A 26,289-nucleotide genomic window follows, 5' to 3' on the forward strand; every position below is an offset into this window, starting at 1 on the left:
CAGATATTCCACATTGCGCAGAAACGTCTAAATTTCAGTTGCGGGAGTCATTTTGGTAACTGCCACGTGAAGATTAATCGAACCCTTTAACTCAAAGCTGTAAACTACTGATAGTAAATATTACTAAATGATAAACATACATAATTTTTTTATCAATTATCCTTTGTATCGACTCAAATGAATAATTACCTATTTTATTTTTTAAGAAGTTATATTTATAATCAAAGAAACTTATATCGATTAATTTTTTTCATATTGGATTAATCGATACGGTCTTTAAATTGTTTATTTACATTCTCAAGGTACAAGGAGAATGTGTTTCCCAGCACGTCTGCATTAGCTTAAATCATAATTTAAAGGCTTATCAAGTTTATTGTTTTTAATTTAAAATGTCTAAAATAACTACTTTAATATATCTTTTTCAAAGGCAACCTTTTTCTTTGCATTGTAGACTTTCGCAGACTTCTCATTCTTTAGAAAGGTACTCTTTTACGTTCTCTTACCGAAGAAAAGTTTTGTAATTAATACAAAATGTTTTTAAAGAAAATTACTGTTTTCCAATATTTTCAAGTATTTTTAATATCTTATGTATAAAAACACATCAAATTATAATATTACAATAATTATTTATTTCAAAATCTTATTTCTAATGCTGAATTTCATAACTGATACTGCAGTTATCATTTTAAATTTAACACTAGAATAAGTCAATTTTAGCCACACATAACAGTTATAATACAAGTTTGCATATTCTATTATATTTATTTCACCTTTTCCATAAAAACAATAAAAAATCATTAAACTCCCTGTTTCATTTTAAATTTTTGTTTATTTTGAGTCAAAAAGTTTAGCCTAAATAATAATTAATTATTTAATGACTTTGTCATTATAATCTATATGAATATTCGCAACATTATAGCCGTTCATACATTTTATTCTACCATTGGCTTGGTAAAGCAAATGATACTTGGAACATAATATAGTGTTTTCACTTTTTGTTGTTATTGGAAATATTTTTTTTTCGCCTCTTAAATTTTCTTTAACAATTGTCATTATTGTATTGCTGCTTTGCTTGTGATGCTTTTTGAGATTGATGGCTAGGCTAAGTATATACGACCTTGCCATCGGATCACTACACAACTTATGCTGCATTGCTCTTCTCTACTGTTGTGACATAGTTTCCCTTTTTGTGTCACTTTTTGTTAGTAAAAATTTTACTCTCTGACATGTTGTTTCTCTGAACTTAGAAAAGTAATTTGCTATAACTGATTTGATTAATATTTCAAAGAAGGGTGAGGGCATGTTTCGTAATAATGAAAATGCAATAAATATTAAATTATTTTCAGATACTTCAGTACAAAAAGTGATGGTAGTGATGATGAGAAGGATAATCACAGCCTTAATAAAAAGGTAATTAAAAGTCTTTATACAAAAGTAAATTAAAATAATGAAAAGGAAATAATGTCTTGAATTGCTTAGTTGCTTTTTTTTTCATTCTAAAATAACTGAATATTTGTTTATATTTAATTTTGAAGTCATTTGATCATATTTTTTAACTCATTGACCAGAGCACTAGAATCTCTATTAACAGTCGTGCTTGAATGTACATAGAATGACTTTCTGTATTCGAGCTGTTATTAATGAAACTCATTAAAATGACTCTATCCTCTTACTGTTACGATAATATTTTTGTAAAGCTGTTTTCTTTACATTGTAGAGAAATATTTATGAATAGTATATTTTATTGATATGTTTATTAATTCTTTTTCAGGAAACTCAAAATTCAATGAAAGATTCTAAAGCAAAGTAAATTTTTTTTCTATAATTTTCTTCATTTACTGTTTTGATTCAGCTATTTTATTTGTATAAAAGTTACATATATCATTATGTTATTTGATTGATTTTAAATTGCAGAAAGTTTTAATGATAGATTTATATTCATTTTTACTTGGTTGTGTTTTAATCTTTCATTATAATCTTTGGTTTTGATATAATTTGTTTGTTAAAATCAACTGATAAGCTTCAGGTTGCCTGTTCAAAGATAGATGTTGTGTGTGTGTGTGTGTGATTGTTAATTGTAAATTTACTTTACTTCAATTTTTGGAATAAAATATTATAAATTATTATTCAAATCATGCAAATACCTTACTTAAAGTTTGTAAGTATGTCAGCATATAAGAAACTTGATGTTTTAAACCACAGGTTGAGAAAACTCTTTTATTAAGAAAAGATTTGTAGCTACATTGAACATCATGCTTTGGTGTATATGTATCTCTAAGAAAAAAAGATATCAAATTGGTACGATAGAGCCAAAAGACCGTCTTTTTTACAACTAACTTTTATTTTCAAATTCTACTTTTTTTTCATTAAATTGATGATTATTTAATGACAATCTTGATATTGCTTTCCAAAAAGGTGTGCAGGGCGGTTTTAATTAAACTTTATTAATAAAGATACATCAGAGAACTTTGGAAGGTGTTCTGTTAGTCCAAGTGACACAAAAAATTGGACAATAACTACTCTGGATGATGCATTCATCATATATTAAATAAAAAAGAAATACAAAGTTTTACCAATACCATATAAAATTTTGATAGCTGCAGATACAATATATTTTATTCTATAGTGCAAAATTATGCATAAAATAATGGAATAACACAAGAGATAAACAAAAATGGGAAATTCTTGAAATGCTTTAAAAAAAAAAAAACATTGAATGTTATTGTTGATTGCTTTTATAGGGATTTATTATTTTTCAAAGATTTTTTTTAGCTTGTTGACAAATTTTGAAGCTTAGAATATTAACTATGCTGATGCATTCAGGATACAGTAGTCATGTAAAATGATGAACTTCACCATAATTCAAGTTGTTCAATATTTCCTTACCTAATATTATCCTAACTAGATGGTTTCTATTAGTAATACATTTTATTATGAAAAGTTCTTTTGGTTTTGAAAATTCCTGTTGTTTTGGAATTGAATCCTGTATTTCATAGAGCAAAGATTCTTCTGGAAAATTTTTGTTAAAGATTGAAACTAATTTTTTTTTTAGAAAATAGCATTTATTTTTTGCATGCATTCCCAAAATCTGTATTAATATTATAGAATGAAATTTTACATTTTTATATCTATTAAGTACTTAGTATCAAATTGCAAAATTTGCTGCTCTATTAGTCAGAGATTACACTGTTTTTAACTCTGCAAGAAATTATCTACTAGAATGAAAAGGAAAACACTAGGCAACACTCCTTTTTATTGGAATAAATTACCTTTTTTATATTGCATCATCTCTTTATTTAATCTCGATGTATATTCTTTCTTATGTAATATGCTTCTACATGAATTATTAAGTTGATTTAGATTATTCTACATTTTAGATTATCATCAACTTCTAATTTTTAATGCTTCTGATGGATTTAACTACAAAAGCAATGTCAGCAATCTCAAATTAAAATGTTTATTGTAAAAAAAATATGCACCTACATATATTTTTATATCATTTACTCTGTATTTGCTATAGTGAAGCAAAAGATTATTTTTTTCTTCATCTTTTTTAACAGACCTGAGAAGGGAACTTTATCAAAAGAGGAAACAAAACAAGAAGCAAAGAAGAAATTATTTTCCCTTTTATCAGAAATGACTGTAAGTAATAGCTGCATTGTAAAAAAATATATATATACTAATGATTTATAATGTTCTTAAAATATTGATGAGTAATTCTGTATACCTCTTATGTTCCATTTTTATGAAAATTTGTCAATTGTGGAATAAATAACAAAACTTAATTTTCCAAAAATATGTGAGGTGTCTATTTTTGAATAAAAATCATAGTCAATTCAAAAAACATGTTTCTTAAAATGCTGATTGAAAAAAAAGAAAAAAAAAGAATGCACTTTTTTGAGTACATTCTATTTTAAAGTACAATTTTTAATATATTCTATGGAACCCACGTTAAAATGAAATGTAAATTTTAACATCATTAATTTTTAAAAATAAATAAATAAATCAGATTCTTAGTAATTTTTTTTCCTTTTTCTTTAATTACTTTAATGCAGAAAAGGAATAACAAAAGTTCAATTTATATTGGTAATCTTAAACTTCACAGAAAATATTCATTTGAAGTGTAAATTTTAGGGCAAATTAAAAAAAATTTACAAGAAACAATGATACGTGGAATTTTAACAATAAAACATTTAATATGCATTTTAAATATGTTTTCTAACATGTTATATTAATTTATCCAGATTGTCCCCGATTCTAAAACAAAGGCTGGTGAAAATCTAAGATTAGCTAGACCTGCAAAACGCATTTCTAAACAAGAAAGATTCAAAGAGGAAATACGAAAGCATCGGGAGATGCAAAAGTAAGTAACTCGTAGGATTTTATTTTTTTACTAATTGTCTTTGATGATTATAATATAAGAATAACATTAATTTTGATGTCAACCAAATTTAATTTTCTTTTATTACTTTACTTTTTCATTTTTGTGTCTTTCATTTTATAAAACAGCAAAGCTTAAGAATTAATAGCATTCATATAAATAATTCATTTCAGGCATCACATGACAAATCTATACTTATAATAAAGCTCAATGTGTGTGTGTGTTGGCGCTCTACAGGCCAGGTCATTTGACATACAGCTATCAAATTTGGTACATGTATACCTTAGAGGTCGGGAATGTGCACCTGGGGTCCCTTTTTTTGAAATTTTAATTAGTATTTTAATTATTAATTAAAAACTAATTTTCCCGCCAAAAATTTCCCCACCGCCAACTTTTCCGCCAAAATAATCTTCCATTTTCCCCACCTCCAAATGAGTAAGGCTTTTTCTCCCAACAGTAATGAGGCTAGGGTTAATATTTTTCGGCGGATTATTTCAAACGATTCTGTTTATTTTCTTAATGTTTGATGCATTTAAAATTAAACATTGTTAATTAATCCATGTTTCAAATTCATTCTGAAGTACTTTTGAATTAAAATAACATAGAATAAAGGAAATTAAAAATGTATAATCTGCATAGCGTTACCCCAACTGGCGTAGAAAAATTCACGCATTTGCGTTACCTAACTGGCGAAGAAACTTCACTCATGCGCATTGTTCTGATTGTTTTCATGACAACCACTATCAACGTATGATTTAAATTATTTTTCGGTTAGTTGCATGCTTTTGTAAGTAAATTGTATTTATGTTAGTTATATATTTTTTGTATATGCTTATAGTTTTAAGTCCATCGTTTTTTAAGTACTTTTTTTAAACCTGTTTTAGACCGATTATTTTAAATGATTCATTTTATTTTCTTAGTGTTTGATGCATTTAAAATGAAACATTGTTAATGAATCGATCTGTTCATGATGAATCTGAGAAATTTTGTTGACAAATTCTTGAGATATTACATAAATTAAGAAAGATATTCTTTAGTGCCCATAAAGTTTAAACGCTCAGTGACTCTATTATCAGTAATCATATTATTAAAAAAAATGCTTTGTTTCAGTAAAAAGTATTATTATATTAATTGCAGATTAATCATTTACACTTTCATTAAAAGCATAAATTCCACGAGGGGTAACAGAAAATTAGAGAGATACATATCACGTTATGACTGAAGGCCTTTATAATATTATGAATGAATTATATGACTATCAAAATTTGAAGTTTTAAAATATTTTGATGAAGAATCTATTAAAGTTGGAATTACATAAAATATTTAATTATTAAAATTTTAACGAACATTAAGATTGGTGAACCGGCTGGTCGCCAAAGGCGGCTAGTCTAATATAAAAAAGAACATTTTTTTTTATATTTAAAATTTGGCACACAAAGAGAGAGAGAAAAATCTAACATTCATATGTATGAAAGCAATATTGAGAGGGAAAGAGAAGTATTGATCAATAATTGGAAAAATAATTTCTCAAATTTTAAGACGATGTAACAATTATTATTGCAATAATGCTTTTGAAAATTATCTTTAAAAAAAGAACCTGCTTGCTGATTTTCAACATAATTTTTTTATTAAAAATTGTAATAATTTTTTTTTAAAGTTTTGAGATCTATATTCTTATGTATCTAAGAGGTGCAAGAAATATATGTATATTAGCTTTTATTATCAGTAGAGAAATAAGTGAATGTGACTATTAAAATTAGCAGCTATCTGAATTTTGTTTCCCTTCCAGGTCTCCTGAAGATAAGTTACAAGATGCAGCCAAAGTTGTAGCAACCAATGTCAAAGGGGATGTTCAACAGACTTTAGCAGAACTTAATGAGAGGTTGCGGAAACTAAATTTAGCCTCCAGCTCTCAGACACCATTAGAAACTGAGAATGAGAAGATGTAAATGAATTTTATCACTTTATTCTGTTTGAATTGGAAAGGACTTTGGTTTTTATTAATGAGAGGTGCATCGAGAAATGTGTTAATTAAAACATTTTCAATGTTTTTGTGTTTTTTTTAAATATAAATTTTATTATTTAAGTTTTTATTATCTACTCTTTAAATATCTTAAAGAATAATTTTTATAAATGTTCTTGTATCCACTTAATCATATTACACTGTGTGTATCCTCAAACAGTGCTGCTGATCTATTGTAATTATAATCCATTTGTTTATTATCCATGCATTATGCTTTATTATCAATGCATTATGCTTTATTATGTGTATGTTGTTTATATGTGCAAAAACAATATCTTGCTGTAATGTCATCTTGAAGAAAATGCAATTATGATCAAAAGCAAAAAATTCGTTTATTTTAAACTTGAAGTGTAGTTTCCTAAAGGATTAAAAATGAAATAGTTTTTTAGTAATTTTGAACCATAATCATTTGAAAAAAAAAAAAAAAAAAAAAGATGAAGACTTTATTTTTGAAAATCTTGAAACAAAAAGAGAGTGAAAAGGAATTAGACAAAGTTTAGCAACTTGAAGAGTTCATTTCAGTTTCACTTCCTCACATTGGAAATGAAATTGAAACTAAACAAGGGCTTGCTTAATAGTTTAAAACAAAAGTTAAAATGCTTTTTCACTTTGAAATAACATGGTTAGAAAATAATTAATTTTAAGATGCCTATAAATAGTTTATATATGTAATGATATTTCTTTATCTAAATCCTAATAAATAATCATTTATCATAATATAGCCCATATCATAATTTAACCCATATTAACATCATTCTAAAATGTTCTCTTATTTCCTGATCCAATTCACATTTTTTATTTAATTCTATTTAACATGCACTCTTGAAAACTGATGAACTTAAGCATTTTCTCCTGCCCGAGCAATGGGATGAAAATCCCTAATGCTTTCAACGTTCTTTGAAAGATAGCTAAGATTCTCTTTCCTAAATCTACATGTGTCAAAGAAATCCTTATCAAAATCATGCACAAAAATTACTGTAGGTATAAATTTCCATTTCTTTTCTCCTTGTATCATGATGTAGACTGATACATCTTCTACCATTTTTTTCTTTGTACATAATATGAATCCCATGATGGAATGAGCCGAAGTTAAAATTTCAAAAGTTCCTTCTTTTCGGCCACACATCTGCAAAATTTATATATATATATCATGGCTAAAAAAATAATACATAATTTAAAAAATAATACAAGAGGAAAAATCAAATAGATTTAATTTCTATCATATTTTAGGTTAATAAATGTAATAAAAAAAAATATAAAGCCTAGTGGAAATAATAAACAACGACATGATGAAAATGTGAAACATAATAATCTTATCTTTGGGTTTTTAAAAAAATTTCTATTTATTTTGTCCTTCTTTCTTTTTTATGCATTTTCCTTTGCATTTTGGCTTTATAGGGAAAGTAACTTTTTAATGTATGCTAAGATTCTGCAAAGAATTTTAGAATTACATTTGTTCAGAGTTTCTCAACCAAAATTCTGTGAGATTTTCTATTTGTTTATTTTATCATTTTGATCCCCCCTCAAAAAAAAATTGTGAATATATCTTTAATTGTATTATCTATTATATGAAGGCAGAATGAGTGCCATAAATAGCATTTTTGTTATTGTTCATCCTCATTTCAAGTGATTTAATGCTATAATTTTTTTTTTCAATTTGAATAATTTGCAGTGAAACTGTTTTATATCATTGATTGTTAACAGACATTAAATATTAATTTTTAATGAAACTTTTAAATCATGTTCTTTAAATATCCTTAGTCAGGGTTTTTTTTAAAAAAAATTTTTTTTCAGAGTTTGTTGTATAAATTTCTTCATTTCTCTTGTGAGATTCTTAATGTATCAACTGAACAAATTAGATGAGTTATTATCTAATAACAAAATATCATAACATTCTTTTCTATTATTAAATATTTTTATCTAAAATGATTGAGCAATGTGTCATAAATAATGTTTTAATTGTAGTAAATTTAGTATAATATTTGTTATAATAGTGTTGTAACTGCAAAATTTAAATTGTAATGTAACTCATGTGAAATTAGCTTGCTGTCATTTTTTAAAACTTTTATTCTTGGGGATATAAGCAATTAATACAGTGCTTTTATTATTTGTCTTTGACTGTTAAATTGATGTGTTTACACTATTAAGATTGCCAATTTATAATCACTTCCCTCTTTTTCCTTTTTTTTTTCTCTGTAACTTCTTTTATGATGTAACTGAAATCTAACCACAAAGTTTTTATATCAGTTTAGACGATGAAACTAGCAAAAATTTTATGTCATCTGTTAAAGAAATTGCTGCTACTGTAGCAGATGGCTCTGCACCAAGATCGAAACTTGCTGAGAGATTGCTGAAAATTTCAACAGAAAAGAAATCTTCAGGTTTTAAAAGGCCTCTTGAGTAAGCTGTCAACCATTTAACTGTTTTACCTATATGCACTTCTAATTCTTACTTGATTTGCTGTATACTCTTTGAAGAAGTTTGCATTTGTAATTGTTTTGTTCAGTTTTTTTACTCTAGTATATTACATTGTCTAGAAATGGTATTAAAAATCATTCTATAGGTTTTGGAGGTGGGGGGGGTGTACTTTCATGACTCGAGCTATATCAATATATTCATTTGTATATAAGAATTATATTTGAAATATGGAGGAACCATAGCTTTTTAAAAATTCAAATTACTTTTTAAGTAATTCAAATGTGACTCAGTCATTAAGACAATACATGTAAAAAACAATTGATGATATTAGTCAAGTTCTTCTTTCAGTAATTGTTTAGCGTTCCTAAAGGAAGAGAAGAGATTGAGATCATTGTAGTAATGACCTATTTTAAAGTTACTTGAAAACCATTAAGGGTGAATATTGTAACTGTAAATTACAAATTACAGTAAATATAAATTGTAAATTACAAGACATCTTTTTATAGTACATATTCTTCAAATTCCAACATAATGATTGATCTAGCTCATATCTAACTAATAAAAAATTGTGATCTTGAGTGAAATGAGGTTTCTATCATCCAATTTCAGAGTAGAGATTTTACTGATTATTTGAGATCTGAAGATTTTTAATAATTTTAAATTTCTAGCAATTTATTTTATAGATGCTTGTTAATAATTTTAGTTTTACTACATCTAAGCAAATATTATTCTTTAAGGTAATTGTAAAAAAATTTGAAAATTGCTTTTAACTGTAGTAAAAAGACATTAAATATGTATTTTCATTTAGAGCAAGTCTCTGAAATTTTGCTGTTTTTCTTGAAATATTATGTAACTAATAAGTTAATTTTATGCAGAGTTTTCATATATAGACATATATTGCAGAATATAATAATTTGAATGTTGGATATGTCTAAAATGAATTTTATTATTATTTTCATTAAGAAAATAAAATTTTAGTTGATTTAGATTTGTAACTTAGACTCTAAACTTTTTTGGAAATTGAAAGACACACACACACACACACCAAAAAAAAAAAAAAAAAAATCAATTATGACTGAAAATATCAAACTGATGAGGTATACAAAAATGCAGAAATGACAAGTCAATAATAGGCAAAAATTCTGTATTCGGCAATACTTTGTCTAAATTCAGATAGTACATACATACATAGTACAGTTTTTACTATTATTCAAAAGTTCTTCACATTCACATTTTGATGTGCCTGCATACATGTTAAAGAATTCTTTGTGGTTCATCTTGTAGGCATGACTTTGATGATCTCCCACAAAAGGGAAGTTGAAGTAAATAAACTAGCTATTAATATTCAAAGTGGTATGATTGTGAACAATATTTTCTAATTCATCTGAAAGGCATTTACTCTCATACTTCCTAGATGGTCATGGTTCATTTTTATATCTTCTAAATTTCTATTTGAATATTCAGTTCTAATATTTGCATAAGATGAATTTAGTCCAACATTAAGTGAATTAATTTTTTTCTAGTGACTTTGTCAAAGGTATGAAGATTGAGAAACAAACATCAGAAGACAGAAGAAGAAAAGAATTCGAGTCAAAAGATTTTCAAAAGAGAACACCACGTTCATCAATGTAAGTATATCTATTAAAACTTTTTTTAAAGCAGTAAAAATGCATTTTACTTATCAAAATTACATTTTTTAAATTTATTTTTCAAATACCTTTTAATAACTGCTTGGTAAATAAAAAAGCAAAAGAGCCAATAGTTAATTTTTGATTAATTTACAAATTCTTATACATTTATAGTTATTCTGCAAGATTCCTAATTTCTTGAACTAATGCAATATTTATATAAAAATCATAATTTTTAGTAGTATTTCATCATGTCATGGAAGTTTATTATTTGTTAAGGAAATTGCACACAAATATTTTAAAGCTTTCAACCAAATAATTGCAACAAATTTCTTAAGTGGAATGATTTTGTTGCTTAGTATTTAAACAAATATTTTTTTAGGGTTTTCCTGACTGAGCTTTTGATTATTAACTTTCAAGTGAATGAAAGCATGAAATCATAATATTTAATAAAGGATGCTTTAAAGTTCTTCTTTTACTTACAAGTTGAAAAAATACACCAAGTCTTTCCATTGATGCCAGATATTATTTAGTTAATGTTTTCTAAACAGAGAATGTAAATTAATAATATTTAGTTTTTCTTAATTGCAGTGTTTAAGTTAATTTTACATTTTTATAAACTATGTTAATTTTTAAAACTTCTGTGCATTTTGCAGCAGCTGTATATTATATTTAAATTTAATTTAAAAGTTATTGCAATGTATAAAATTGAAAAAAAAAAATTAAAATATTTGGCATTTTTTTTTTTTCCCCTTAAAGAAAAAATTTTAATCATGGCAAATATAGTTGCATTATATCTATTTTTTCTCACAACAAAGCTAGGCATTGTTAAATTTATCTAGTTAATATATTGATCCTGATTTCTGACTTTTAAATTTGTTTAAATTTCTGTTAGTATTTTCCTTTGTCTTAAATATAAGTATAACATACTTGTTATTTTATAAAACATATTATTCTCTTTAAGTAATTGAGAATAGTTTAACCAAAAAACAAAAATGTATCAGCTTTTTAAAAAAAATTTAGATTCTTTATAATTAGATTTATTTAAAAGAAAAATATTAATTCAACTGTTTCATAAAATTTATTTCTAAAAACTGTTTTGGGAATTTAATATGTAATAAAACATTGGTTTTATATCGGTATAAGTCAATTGATTGAATTAAAGCATTGTATTTCTGTTTTCAAAGGGTCCCAAAAGCTAGAATAAATATATTGGATGCAGCTCCTCTTAATATCTTCCAGATATCTAAGGAACCTATTAAAGGTAAATATTTTTTTTAATAATAATAAAGATATATATCCCAATACTTAATTATATTAGAATGACTGAAAAATTTCTTTATCTAGAAACATATATTAAAACTAATTTTATTGAAAAAATAGGAATATATATATGGGCATTTTTATCATAAAATGAGTGAAAAAATAAAATTTTTCAATTTTATTTATAAAATTATTTGACATTTTATCAAAAGTATATAAAAATAAGTTTAAAATGCTGAGGTTTAAAACTTTACTTTTAAAAATGCAAATGAAAGGAACCAGTATGACATTTTATTATTTTGCTGTTATATATATATATTGTAAGTTTCATAAAAATGCAGATATATAAAAAAAAAATTCATTGGATAAATATAAAATTTTACAATAATTGTAATCATTATGCTTTTATTCTATCTATTTTTATTTCTGCTTTGTAACATATTTTAAAAATGAAATGTATGTATGTTCAAACAATATGATGTTCATTATTTTATTTTTATTGTATTTAAAGAAAAATGCATTTACTGTGATTATTGAACCATAACTCATATATTATGCTAATTTTAGAATAATTTTTTATAGGAATGGTTTTTTTAAAGCATATCAGTTTTTGATTATGCATTTACATATTATTACATAATAACTCATTTTTGATTTGCAATAAAAAATAAAAATGATGTAATCTTATAATGTAAATGCATATTAATTTTAATTCAGATTCAGCTTTTATGTAAATTCTAAAATCTCTTAATGATTTTAGTTGTTGCGATACCAAAAATGACATTATTATTTATTGTATTTGAGAATACCAAAATATGACATTATTATTTATTATTTTCAAACATTCGTTTATGCTTTATAAAAAGGTTGAATAATAACCTTTTTGTAAGCAGTATATTTAATTATATTTCTGATTCACAATATATTTTTAACAAAATTAATTCTAATTTCTTTATCAATATACTTCAATGCTGCAAATTTATTTTATGCTATCACATATAACTACTAAATATAATAAATCATATTTCTAGTGAATAAACCATTTTTCAGATGCAGAAAAAACTGTCTGGCAAACATTAGAGGAAAAGAATCTTAGACTTTTAACTCAGTTTGCTCCAGCAAATGGCTTTGAAGAGATGATTATGTGGACAGAACAAGGAAAGCATTGGAAATTTCCAATTGATAATCAAACAGGTATGTTTCCCGTTATGAGTTTTATGCGAATTATAATCTATCATTAGTAATAAGTTTTTATTATGTTGGCATTGATAAAAACACAATGATCCAAACATTTTAAAAGAAATGTGAACTCAATTTTCAGAATGTTATTTTTTAAGATACCAATTTTTTTCTTTTGAATAACTAACCCAAAAAAAAAAAATTAATATTGAGATTATCTTTACAATTGAATTTATGCAATTTTAACTTTTCTTCAGTCACTGCATTTTTTATAGTCTCAAAAAATTGAAATACCTATTGGAATTTTAAAAACAATTGTCTTTAAATGGGAACGGTAATTTTTAGTGTAGTCTTATTTTCTGCTATCAGTTTTCTTATTTCTGCTAAAAACATGCTGCCATCAAAGTAAATAAAAATATATGGGTAATTTAGTATCTATTTGGATCAAAGGAATATTTTTGTTAATCCTTTACATCTAATGGGGGGGGGGAATGTAATTTAAGTTCAATGCTGTACTAACCTCTAATAAAAATAAATTAAAAACCTATTTGCCAGTTTTATATAAATATTTTTGACTGATTAAAATGCATCCTAAAGTAGTAGCATATAAATTTCCAACATTCTTTTGCTTTACAGAATTAGCTGGTGAAGAAAATGTGGGCTTTCATGAGCATGTGTTTCTTGAACAGCATCTCCATGGATTTCCAACAAAAGGTCCTGTTCGACATTTTATGGAACTAGTGGTTGTTGGATTATCTAAAAATCCTTACATTTCAGTTGAAAGAAAAATAGAAAACATAGACTGGTTTAGAGAATATTTTAAAGAAAAAGAAGATATTTTGAAAGCAACTGGTGCTCTAGGTTAATTTAATAATTTCATAAACAATAAAGTACTTCACATTGAAACTGTAGTAATTTCATGATTTTTGAATTCCTTTATTTATTCCAACCTATTTCTCAGCGTATATATGTATGTGTATAAACATTTTACTGTCAAAAGATTACATTTTATTAAGCTATTTTTTTTTTCACATGTGTACTCCTGAATTATACCATAAATAATCCAGAGAAGTTTTGCAACTGGAATATAATACAGGTCTAATTCCTTTATTCTTAAGCTTCTATTACATTATGTATGGTATTATTCAAGAATTTTCTTTAATTCTCTTTTTGTGTTCCAATACTTTCCATCAATTCTCAAATGTCTTTTAAAAGTGCTGCATCATATAGAGTTTGGTTGTACTTGATTAGAAGATATTATAGAATATAACACATACAAACAGCTTTATTCTAAATTTTATTGGTATTTCTATCTTACTAAAAATAATTTCATTTTGTATTTTCTGTTCTATCTTTTTCTAAATTGGATATACTTTTCATAGATATCTTGCCTGATCCTCTTTTTGCTGGTTTTGCCTGAAAAATAATAATTAAAGCATTATTAATATACAAATAAGAAAATATTTTTAATAAAGATATGAATTGAGAATATACAAACCTGAGATTCATGAGGCTTCCATCCAATCAAATAAATTATTTCAAATGTTGCTGGTATGGTTTTATCTTCATTTCCATACATTTCTGAAAAGACCCTCAAATTGAATCTTGGATTACAATGTATATAGTTGTTATAACTTTTAATAAATCAAACTTGGATTACGTAATCGATGGAGTAATATAAATCATTTTTTCATTAATAATTAAATCCATAATATTTTGGTAATAATCAAGATACTGACATCTTCAATTTACAAAACAGAATATTTTCTTTTTAATTTGTGCTGAATTATTTAAGTCACACTATTCTTATAAATAAATAATTCTTGATCGCAGTTGCTAATCTTTGAATAATGTTTTATTGATCGAAGCAATTTTTACAAATAAATACTTTATTATATACCAAACAAATATTATTTCATCATAGATTATAATCTATATTTATTTAAAAAAATCAGGATAATTAATAATTTATTTTTAGTTTACAGTTTTCTAATTATATAAAAATACTACAAGACACATCTAAACAGCTGAATATAATAATACTCCCCTTATCCAGAACTATGGAGTATATTTTTAAAATTTTATATGAATACCTCATATACATTTTGAAGAAATTGCAATTTCAGTTAAGTAGATTAAATTTATTGACTATATATATTCATAAAATTCAATATATAAAATTGCTTTAATTGAAATGAGAATCATCCCTCTCTAGGACATGTTAAATTTGCTGATTTGCTTCAAAATCAGCTGCAACTTTATTAATAGCACCATGCTCCAACTTTTGATTTTTTTTAACTGTAATAACCTTTGCAATACACAATTGAGCTCATTATCAATTAATTGAATTGATTTGGTATTTATTTTTTGCAATCTAATAATATTTTAATTAAAATCCCCCATTTTCTTATAATAATGGATGTTACTTTATGCAAAATATAATATATTTATTGCAATAAAGACTTTTCACTTTTTCAAAAAGGAATATATGCCTATTAAGATTTGTTATTCTTCAAAAGATCTCACAGCTGCATTGCTAGATTATCAGGTTGCTTGCCTATTTCAATAATTTTCAGCAAGCATTATAATGTATATCATATTTTCAAACAGTCTCTTGCAAAGGTTTATTCTCTGTATATTGAAAGGCTTTGCATAATGTTTCTACAAAATTTTAGAAACTACTAAAGCAACAGATGTTTCATCAACAAGAAATAAGTTAACTTAAAAAGCTAACCTGTATAAATGGCTGAAGCTGCTAGTAGGGAGTCTTTCTGAATTCGAATTTTACGATTCCATGCAACATTAGTTTCTCCCATACCTGAAATGTCCAATAAAATAAATGTTACACAATTTCTCATATTATCAGATTCTTAAAACACATATTAACAGTGTTTACCTCTTAAATCTTCTAGAAGCTCAAACATAGTTGGATAATTCACTTTGATTTCGTCAGTGTCCGTTTTGAAAAAGAGAAAGCAAAGTAATTTTATTAAAATTACCATACATGTGTTTACTTAGTTAATCACTTTGAAATTCATTCATCATAGTTTGTTAAATAATTTAATGATTTTAGAATTAAGAATGGCCAATGACATTGAGATTTCTAAAATTTATTTTAATATCTTGAAAGTATATTTCTATATTTGTACAAACACTGTTTAAATATGAAATTGTAATAAAAATTATTTTTATTACTATATCCAAACATATTTAAAATATGCCATGCAATTAAAAATACTCAAGAAAAAACAGGATTCTCAATTCATTTATATATGCTAACAAATCCGTATTGCATATTTACTTTTATATTCCTAAAAATCATTTTATTTAAAAGAGAACTCACTATTGTCAACATAGTGTAACCAGCTCTTGTAAGCAAATCTCCAATGTCTCGTATTCTTGCAAATGGTGAAATATGAGGTGAAAATCCCTAAAATATTTTAATATACTCTCAAATCTATTTCAAAAAATTCCTATAAGTCCATAAAAATTCAATTTATTCAAATTAATAAAAGTATGAGGAAAAAATGATAATTTTTAATCTAAAAAAAGAAATAAAGCTCTTTCTTTTTAATATTTAATAGTTCTAATAAAAGCATAGTAATTTAAGAAATAAAATGATAATAATCATAATTTTAAATGTTTGGTAATTTAACTGTAATGAATTCAATAAAATAAATATATAATAAAACATCAAAATAAGAAATAAGTTGCATTTAATATATTTACTTTTTAAGAAAAATGAGGAATTATTGATTTCAAAAGTACTTAGGTTCTAGAAAATTAAAGACAGTAGTGACATATTCAATTGAATAAAACAACTTAGAAATAAAAGAGTTTTTTTACAGTTTTTAATTTTGATTTTGAACTAACATAAGTGCAAATTACAGATAATGTTATGCTAATAGAAAATTTGAGAAACTACAAAAAATCGAAGTTAGCCTTATGGTTATGGCGTATATGGTTTTAATAGGAGTTCTAAATAAAGACCTTTATCTCTGCTCCACTTTAAAAAAAACAAAAAGAATCAACTTAGTATTTTTAGTTTGAAGTCTAATTAAGATTTATGCAAAAGAAAGAAGCAAAAAATTAATGTGTGATAATGAAATTGACATGAAAAGCATAATATTATTATAACAAATTTCTATGTGAAACTAGTGTAAATTTGTTTTGAATAGTATATTAACCTAAAATATACAACAAACTGTCAATTTTATATAATTATAATCTGACTTTATCAATAAAAAACTATGGTAATCAGAAATAGAAATTATGATAAATTACAAGTTTCAAATAATTATATCTCAGAATAAGTAATAAAGGAATTTAAACTTTTGATAGAAATTATATAATAATTTATTATTTTTTGTTCAATTTTTAATATTAAAATCCATTAAAAACTGTATAAATAGCAATTTAAAAAGCAGAAAGATATTAAATCCATCAATTATCATAATAAAAACCAGTTTATATATGAATTCAAAAATTAATAGGCATGCTTAGAGAGACAGACTTAATAATTCAGTGTTAATAATAACTATTTCATAAAAAGTACATATCATGTGAACTTTATAATCATTCAGTATATGACATTAAAAATTTACAATGGTATTTTATAATTAAACAAAAATATATTTCACCCCTTCTCTTTCTGTCTCAGCTAACTGGAAGGATGATCTCAGTTCAAAAAGTGAGTCTCCACCAAACATTGATGCAATGAGAACACCATCTGGTTTTAAGGCTCGATGAATCTGAAATGGGAAGAAGGCATAATTATGCTGTAAAAAAAGATAATGCAACAATAGAAACTCATATTTTATTAAAAAAACTTGAAATTATACTTATATGATTGCTTTAAAAAATCACAAACCTGTTCAAATACACTGGGCAGGTCATTAATCCAATGAAAACTAAAGGAAAAAAAAACTTAATTAAAATTTAATGATTTTAAAATGCTTGGTTTATTTTCTTTTATTTAAGAAATGAAATAAAACTAACATAACATACGTAATGTAAAAAACTCAATAATAATAATTTTAAAAAATAATCAACTTCTTGAAGTCTGGAAGAAAGAGAGAAAGGAAATTTTTACTTCACATTAAAAAAAACTATAATGACTTTTTAATCACAGATAAGTTGATTATTTAGGACATGTTATATAAGTTGATTATTATAACATCTTAACAATTACTGTATTTTCTCATTTCTATTAAATTAATATTTTTTAAATTATTAAATTAGTACAATATTTTATAATTAAAATTCACAATTGTATTATAATCACACAAGTTTCAAATATGTATGCAAGGTGTCTTTTAGGACATGTTATCTTTTGATGAAGACAACAAAAATAATTTTGACTGGATTTGATCTAGCATGGGAAATGTTATTAAGGAGCTGAATATCCCAAATTATTCATAGATGAACATCCAACTCAAAGAGGTGGAATTGTAGTAGAATTAAATGAAATCTATATTTCCCTATAATGCTCTTTTATTTAATGTGATTGTTTTTTATAAAAGAAGATTTATTTTGCAATATACAGTAATCAAGAGACAATGTCTTGTGTGAGAGTAATAAAGTTAATGTCTCGGAAAATTTCAATCTGCATGACTTAATTACTTTCATATAAAGATTGCATGCAACTTATAAACTTTAATTTACACACACACACACAAAAAAAAATCAATCTTTAATTTTCAATTTGCTAAGATATTATCTAATTATACAGCTTCAGAATGTAAAATCAAAGTTTATGGGTTAAAATGAAAACAGATTCATAGTGTAAAGTTTCTGAGTTACTGAAAAGCATATAAACAAAACACTCCAATTATATATTTTATAAAGATCTTAAAATATTTTTTTAAATATCTAAAATTACTGCAATAAAATAGGTACACATTTTGTTATTCCCGCGGTTTTAAATATTAATTTCTAGACAAAACATTAGTTGTCCAAACTAGAAAGATATTCTTATAATCTATTGTAACTTTACAAATAATTACTCCTTAATAAATTAATAAAATTAATATTTTTATAGATGCACTAACTCTTACTTTAAGCTACTGATGAAAAGATCAATGGAATTGTCAGCAAATGGTAAATATTCTTCATCCACAACCATTCTGAAAGTAGGAATATCTTCTGAAATTTTAGTTTTTTCCTATAAAAAAAAAATAGATGTCAGTAAAAAAATAGATTAAAAATTTGAAAATGATAATATATGTATATAAATGAAAAAGAGAATTTATTAATTGAAAGTAAGAAATATTAAATAATGCTGCAGTGTAATTATTGATAATTTGGATAAAATATAATTTGTTTCGTGTATGAAAAAGTATAGTATTAATTTTTGAAATATATATGTAATGATATTTTAACTCTAATTTCAAATTAATTAATTTTCAAAGTTTTATCTTAATTTAGCCCATAGTAAGTTCATTCTCTTATTTCTTGATCCAATTCCACTTTCTCTACTTAATAATTCAAGAGAAGCTTTATAAAATTGCTGCATCGGCTAAACGCCGACACTTTCACATGCTCGGCGTGAAGGGGTAGAAAACTGTCCAGTAAGCACATTCTTTTTAAAAGATCCCTGTGCTTCCTTTACATGTGATTGACATGCATCAGAAATCCCCAAGAGAATCTTAATAATATATTGGCACTATGAAGAAATATTTTTCCTATCAAAATCTCATGTTATATAAGACGAGACATAATTTATTTCTCTCTCCTTCCCCATTTTCGCTTTTGTGCCGCGTTGTAGCGGACGTGCCAGTGTCCGCGTCTCTGCTTGTAAATAATTATGCTTTTAAGACGGATATTAAAATTAATTTTAAAATGTAAAAAGTCTTTTCACTGTCTTCAAAACTGCATCCTGCTTCACATAAAATAATGCTTACATATATATATATGAAATATGATTTCTGTTACATAGAAGAAAAAAAATGTCTGACATTAAAAAGAAGGAAAGTTACATAAAATATTAAATGGGCTTTTTCTGGCATATAATTTTAATGAACTTTTTTATAACTTTGCAAATGTATAATGTTCTGTTCTTCCAATGCTCTAGAAGCTTTGTTTTAAACAGCAAACTTTAAAAACATAGTCAATTAATATAAACAGCAACAATACATAATTATTTTCTATCATAAAAATCTTCTGAAGCAAAAAGTATTTCTTAATTGAAGATATATCTTGGTCTGAAAATCATCTTTTTATGTAGTAAATATTTCAAGAAATAAATAAAATAACACTTTCAAATATTGTTTGAGACTGTTAAGTATTACAAAGAAACAATAACTTTTAGTATTAAAATGAAATTGTTTACATTTAAGTCAAAAATGGAAAAATCTCAATAAATAGTAGAAAATAACATATTCTGATTTCAAGCACTCTACTAAAGTTGCAAGTAACAAAATAACTGAAAACAGCTACTTAAAATTCTTCTTATCAGTTTCTCATACAAATATATATAAAAAAGCAATGAAAATTCACAAATTTAGATAATTTTTTTATAAACAATAAGACTATAATAACTTTTGTAAGATAAAAATATAATACATGTACAAAGAAAGTAGGATAAATTCAATTCAGCCAGTTTTAAATTTTTTAATTTCAATTAATTTTTTAAAATTTCTTTTTGTAAATGTCTCTAAGATTGTTGAATTAGTAAACTGATATTAGTCATGCATTCTGCCAAAGCAGATTTCCTGTTCTTGTTTTCATCTTTACTAGGATTAAATTGCAATGGTTTTATTATTATTATTGCTGCAAGCACACACAAACACACACACATATATATTTAAATATCCAATAAAGAAATACAAAAAGGGCAAAAGAAAATACTTACTAGCATTTTAGAAGAAATATCACACTGATAAATCATTTCTATATTTTCCTAAATGAAAAAGAAGTAATATGAAAATTTAAATAAATTAGTAATTAGTTTTAACTTGTCTTTTAATACAAAGAAAAATGAATGCATATTTCAAATATAAATATTTACAGCTGTTAAATGTTTAGTGATGTGCCCTTTACCACATCCAAGCTCAACAGCCAGAGAAAATTTCCTATAATTAAATAAAAATGTTTATTTAATCTTAATTTGCAAAATAAACAAAAAAATTATTGAATCAACTAAATAGATTTAATATTTTCATATAAAAAAAAACATACCTAGTTATATCATATACTCTATCAGCAACTCGGTCTCCTATCTAATAAGAGAACAATAAAATTATACAGTTTTAATCTTAAAACAAAAGATGCAAAGTTGCAGATGAGGAATTTTATTATTATTTATTCTACATACATCAAATGTAATACAAATTAATTTTAGCAACTATTAAAAAATCTTAAAATACTCTAAGTTATAAAAGCAGAAAGTAAATTTTCCTAATTTTATTCTGATTTAAAAAGTTATCATTTAGTGAAACATTTAAAATGTATTGTGCATTTTTTACACTCATTGGAACTAATAAGAATAAAAATTATATCTTTACTAATGATAAATAAAAATAAATACATCGTTACATTTTTCCGTTATTATGAAACATATTTAACCATTTTGAGACAATTGATGCTCAACAGATCAGACCATTTTTCTAAAATAACCAACTTTGGCACAAATTAACTTTAGAAGAATATGTATTTTAGAGCAATTAATTTTGGAAAACTCTAATGAGAATTTTAATAATCCTACATTTCTTTTTATAAGTCAAGAAGCTAAATTATGAGGGTTGGATTACATACAGATCTGCTAATTGCAAAAGGAATGTAGGCACTTTTTCTATTACTTGGTTATTAGTGACATATTGCTGAATATAGCCTACTATGGCATTTATTTTTCTGTAATAGTAATTTCTGAAGTGTTAGAAAAAATTTAATTTTAAATGAAATAAGTTATTCTTTTTGTTAAAATTAATTGCTTCTTTAGTTTTTGAGTTTTTTTCCTCCACTTTCGCACTTACTTTTCATGTACGAAGAATTGCCAAGTAACTATGCAGTTGGAATTTTCCTATAAACATGGTCACCTGTAGTTTGAAATTTGCTAAATAACAATCTTTCTTTTGTATCATCATTTTGAACAAAAAATAAAATGGCACAGAAAGTAAGTCTAGCACAGATACAATAGATTGCATACAAAACAGTAAATGAATGGACAAAATGTACTAGTTTCAGATAGGATTACAGAAGTTAAAACTATCATCATTGGTCTGGTATTTTACTTTATAGAGATTTGATTGCAAAATATTCAACTTGTTTTGCCCTCTTGGCAATATCTTAAACTTCTGTGCAACATAATTTAATGTCACAGAATATTTTTTTTTAATTTTGGCTTATATATATAATCATGAACTTCAGATAAATTTTTAAAAAATGCACTTTTAGCTTATAACAGAATGCATTTTCAGTTTATATATTTGGAAATATGTGGCAATTATAAATAAACCAAAATTTGAAAGATTTCTAAAAAATCTTATTAGATAAAAAAAAAATTCCCTTTTAATGACACCAAAAATTCCCTTTTAATGACACCAAATAAGTTATCTTGCATTTTTTTTTCATTAATTTTTGACAATTTTTAGAAAAAATTAATAATATGAATAAGTACAATTTTTAATAACATAAAATGAAGAAATTCAAAATGAATTATTATTATTGATTATTATTAACCATTTACATTGTTTAACTAGATGTTTAACAGATATTTTCTTTCATTCTCAAAAACTGAGGAAGAGAAATTCTGCTTATTATTTGCATACAAAGTTAGAAAATGAAGACCAAAAACAGCAAATGACAATGTGCTGCAGTATTGCATGAAGAATTATGTTTTAATGGCACTATTTTGTCATTTAACTTAATTCGATAAGGAATGCTCAAGTACACAACAAATGAAATAGATGTAAAGTCATTTAAAAAACTCAGCTTCAATGTGTCTATTACATGCTTAAAAATATTTTGATGGGTGAATCATTGGTATCCAAATCATGCATAATAAATTTAATTGAAATTAAATGCAGTTAATATTCTCATGGAACAAACTGGTCAACAAACAGACTACTTCTAAGCATAGAGACAGAATCCTACACACATTAAGATTTTTACATTAAAATTTACTGAAAGGATGAAAATTTTGGGTTTTGCTGACTAAACTTGTGATTAGCAAATAAATATCACATCATATCTATCCATCAGTACATCCAGAGTTATCACTATAGTCTCAAATTTTGGATTGGAATTGCTTCATTGGCCCTTTCTTTCTTACTGGTAAGCACTATTATCCCAGAAATTCAATTCATTTTGCGGAAACATCTGTGTATCTTCATAAATTAAATCTCTAAAGAAAAAAAGAAAAAAAAAAAAAAATCTGAAAAGATTTTTTTCTTTCTTTCTAAAGCATAGATCTATATAGATCCCCCCTATTTCTTACAACTTAGGCATGAAATGCTCAGTATTAGTGAACGAAACATGTTAGGTTCTTTCTGCAACTGTACTAGTAATTTCTGAAATTATTTAAGAAATTATCTATTGATATTCATAAGTAGTTATCGGTATACTTTTCAAAACACATAGATGTAACATAGTCTGCAGATACATGGGCAAAAAAAAAAAAAAAAAAAAGAACAACAGGCAAATTTGAAATTAACTTCAATTCATTTTTCCACAAGAAGGCATAATTTGTATGTAGGGACAAAGGAAGAGCTCGTCCCTTCGCACCAGAGTGAAAGTCTGAGAAATTAATGCTTTAAGTAAGAGATTATGTTAGGAATTTCTCTGACACAATGTCGATTAAAGAAAGGGAATCTTGGGCATTTTTGAAAGATGTACTGTGGGTGCTATGGATTTTTTTTTCCTTTGCTTGTAACATGAGAAGTAAAGTGTCAGCAATTTGTTAGAGCAGAAGTTGAAAATAATTAAATATAAAAAAGTAGGAATTTGAATCAGGAAATAAAAAAAAAATTGGAATAAAGAGGAAAATTTTATTAAAATGGGCTAAAAAAATAGAATAATAATTAGGATTTAAAATAGATTAAGAGGTATCATTGTTCAGATATACTACCTTAAAATTTTATAATATTTCAGCATATAAATCATGTTCAAATATATTATTAATTTATAAAAGAAAATGTACTGAATATTTATTTACAAGATTGAATATGCTTGCAGGTGGAGATACTTCTGATACAGTGGATGATCACCAAGAAGTTATCAAAAAATAGTAAATAAATTTAGCATAATTCAAAAATCATCTTGGTAAAAATTGTTTTTCTTGTTCATACTGCAAAATGACACATCCCCAGTAGGATTTAGTATCAGTACACTATAAAGAATATGTTAATATGCATACTATATCATGAAATCCCACCAGGGAGCACCTCAAATTTGAGAATGAGAAGCTTACAGCATAGTGGTTGGTTCTCGCCTCCTTATAGGGTATGGAAATGGTGTGGGATCAAATACCCCTACTGATGATGGAAACGAGCTTCCCACGGGAAGGATTGTACCATGGCTGGTGCTGGTCTTTAATAACTCAATTTACCAATGTTGTTACTACAGTCAGGTCAATCAGATTTAATTCGTGTGTCTCAGGGCTGGTCAAAGTAGTTAATGTGTGATACCACATCACATAGGATTTATCAACAGAGCCATACGACAATTAGCAATAGATTGGTTTGGCAATGGGAAAGATAAACAAATTCCGACATACCAACATCCATAGTATTGGAAGTATCCTCTTGGGGGAATATATTTGTTATAAAAAGGACAAATATTTTCTGTTTTATAAATAAAAATAATTATGAAATTAGAATGATTAAAGAAGAATACAATAGGCTATTTCTTTATTTCTATAATTTTTTAAGAAAAGTTATTTTGTAAAGAAATTAAAATGAAAGCTTTTTCAAACAGAGATTTAAGAGGATGTCAGCAATGAAACTGTGTTTTCATATTTTGAAATAAATAGTAATTTGATATAAAAAATAGGTCGGATATGAATTATTATTTGCAGAAATCACTATTTCAACAAGCACTTCTTTTTTAAAATAGAATCTTATGCTTCTTTTATCAAAAATGTTCACAAAATGTGCATTCAAAGGAATTGCCACACTTAAGAAAAATTAACAAAAAAAATTTAGTAAATAGACCCCCACCACCATTTTGTAACATTATTTTTCAATCATTCATATATGACAAAGTGGCATAGCATATAATGGCATATATAATTTTAATTTAATAGAAAATCAATCTAATTTTAAATGCAACCTTTTAAAAACCAAAATGTAATTTTAAATGTCTCACTTCATCTTTGATATAGTCATATATATGACTACCTTGGAGAGAAGCAGACCAATTTCTGTGTAGTCGTTTAGAATTTCGGTCAAAAACATCCAAAGATACATCTGAATAATATCTTGGTTTTGAAGTAGATTCAAAAGATAATCTGTCGCAATGTTTTCTTAGAAAAGTATAAAATTGTCTTTTCGCAAATATATCAAAATAAACAGATATTATTTTATTTCTCATCGTAAGAAGATTCATTATGAAATACTAAAATAACTATTAAATTTGGTTTAAAAATTATAATTTTGCAATTTAAAATAAATTATAATTTAAAAAATCACATTTTTTTGTCAGATAGATACTTTAACCTATATGGAAAATAAAACTTTTATAGTAAAGTATATTTAATCAAACCCGCTATAGTAATGTTTACTTTTCGACAATACCAATGCTGCATTTGTTTACAAAGCGCCTCTATCAGAAGCTCGAAATTAGTGCATCCTAACGCTTATTGGATGCTCATATGACGTCACTAGAAGCTCGGCAACCATAGAAGGTTGGCAAGCTATCCGTACTTTCGTCCTGGCTTAAAAAAATGGGTAGCCATTGACCAATTATCTCCTTGTCTTGTATGCATCTATTGTAAAATAAGTTACACGAACAACTTATGTGACTCTCAATTCTAGAAAAACTATATTTAAAATGCTCATTTGTCCCGCCCCCATAAGCAATCTGCTGAAGATCTAAAAACTTTTCGTGTATTTATTGCGAGAAGAAATTTTCATAAAAAAAAAAAAACACCTGTTGTCTTTACACCTAGTTACTATTCATAATGACTCGCCAAGTGTTATGGCCTTATCGCACAGGCAATACCGTCTACAATTTCGTGGACAAACGCGCACGGAAAAATGTGAGTAGTGACGTCACGGGGGGATTTGTTATATGGTAAACCTAAAACACAAGTATACTTTATGGCTAATTTATCGCTCTTTATTCGCTTTTTCTGTTTTGTGAATATATGTAGTGTACTCATTTCGTTAGTGGGATTCCTGCTCATACATTCCGTACATTATATTCTGGGATATATTGCTGTTATATCAATTTTGTTAATT

General features: G+C 25.5%; 2 protein-coding genes across 3 annotated transcripts; one reads left to right on the forward strand and one right to left on the reverse strand.

Moving 5' to 3' along the window:
* The first annotated feature begins 279 nt into the window (after positions 1 to 279).
* On the forward strand, positions 280 to 13,798 carry LOC129975598 (28S ribosomal protein S31, mitochondrial-like). 2 transcript variants are annotated; one of them, XM_056088664.1, is made up of 11 exons: positions 280 to 481; positions 1,347 to 1,410; positions 1,772 to 1,806; positions 3,561 to 3,642; positions 4,245 to 4,363; positions 6,171 to 6,326; positions 8,652 to 8,795; positions 10,346 to 10,450; positions 11,638 to 11,714; positions 12,764 to 12,907; positions 13,529 to 13,798. In XM_056088664.1, exons 1-11 carry the CDS (start codon positions 390 to 392, stop codon positions 13,756 to 13,758), a joined length of 1,248 nt encoding a protein of 415 aa, XP_055944639.1. In that variant the 5' UTR covers positions 280 to 389; the 3' UTR covers positions 13,759 to 13,798. The 2 variants fall into 2 exon arrangements, with proteins under 2 accessions (XP_055944639.1, XP_055944638.1); XM_056088663.1 differs by having other exon boundaries at positions 282 to 481; positions 8,652 to 8,804.
* Positions 13,799 to 14,153: 355 nt separating this feature from the next.
* LOC129975599 (arginine-hydroxylase NDUFAF5, mitochondrial-like) lies at positions 14,154 to 25,743 on the reverse strand. The gene is made up of 12 exons (XM_056088665.1): positions 25,196 to 25,743; positions 21,071 to 21,111; positions 20,901 to 20,964; positions 20,745 to 20,792; positions 18,949 to 19,055; positions 17,763 to 17,802; positions 17,533 to 17,643; positions 16,235 to 16,322; positions 15,789 to 15,848; positions 15,627 to 15,710; positions 14,391 to 14,473; positions 14,154 to 14,308 (listed from the first exon to the last, which is right to left on the reverse strand). Exons 1-12 carry the CDS (start codon positions 25,433 to 25,435, stop codon positions 14,222 to 14,224), a joined length of 1,053 nt encoding a protein of 350 aa, XP_055944640.1. The 5' UTR covers positions 25,436 to 25,743; the 3' UTR covers positions 14,154 to 14,221.
* Positions 25,744 to 26,289: the final 546 nt, after the last annotated feature.

The sequence above is a fragment of the Argiope bruennichi genome, chromosome 7 (assembly GCF_947563725.1).
Source record: "Argiope bruennichi chromosome 7, qqArgBrue1.1, whole genome shotgun sequence".
Lineage (NCBI taxonomy): Eukaryota > Metazoa > Arthropoda > Arachnida > Araneae > Araneidae > Argiope > Argiope bruennichi.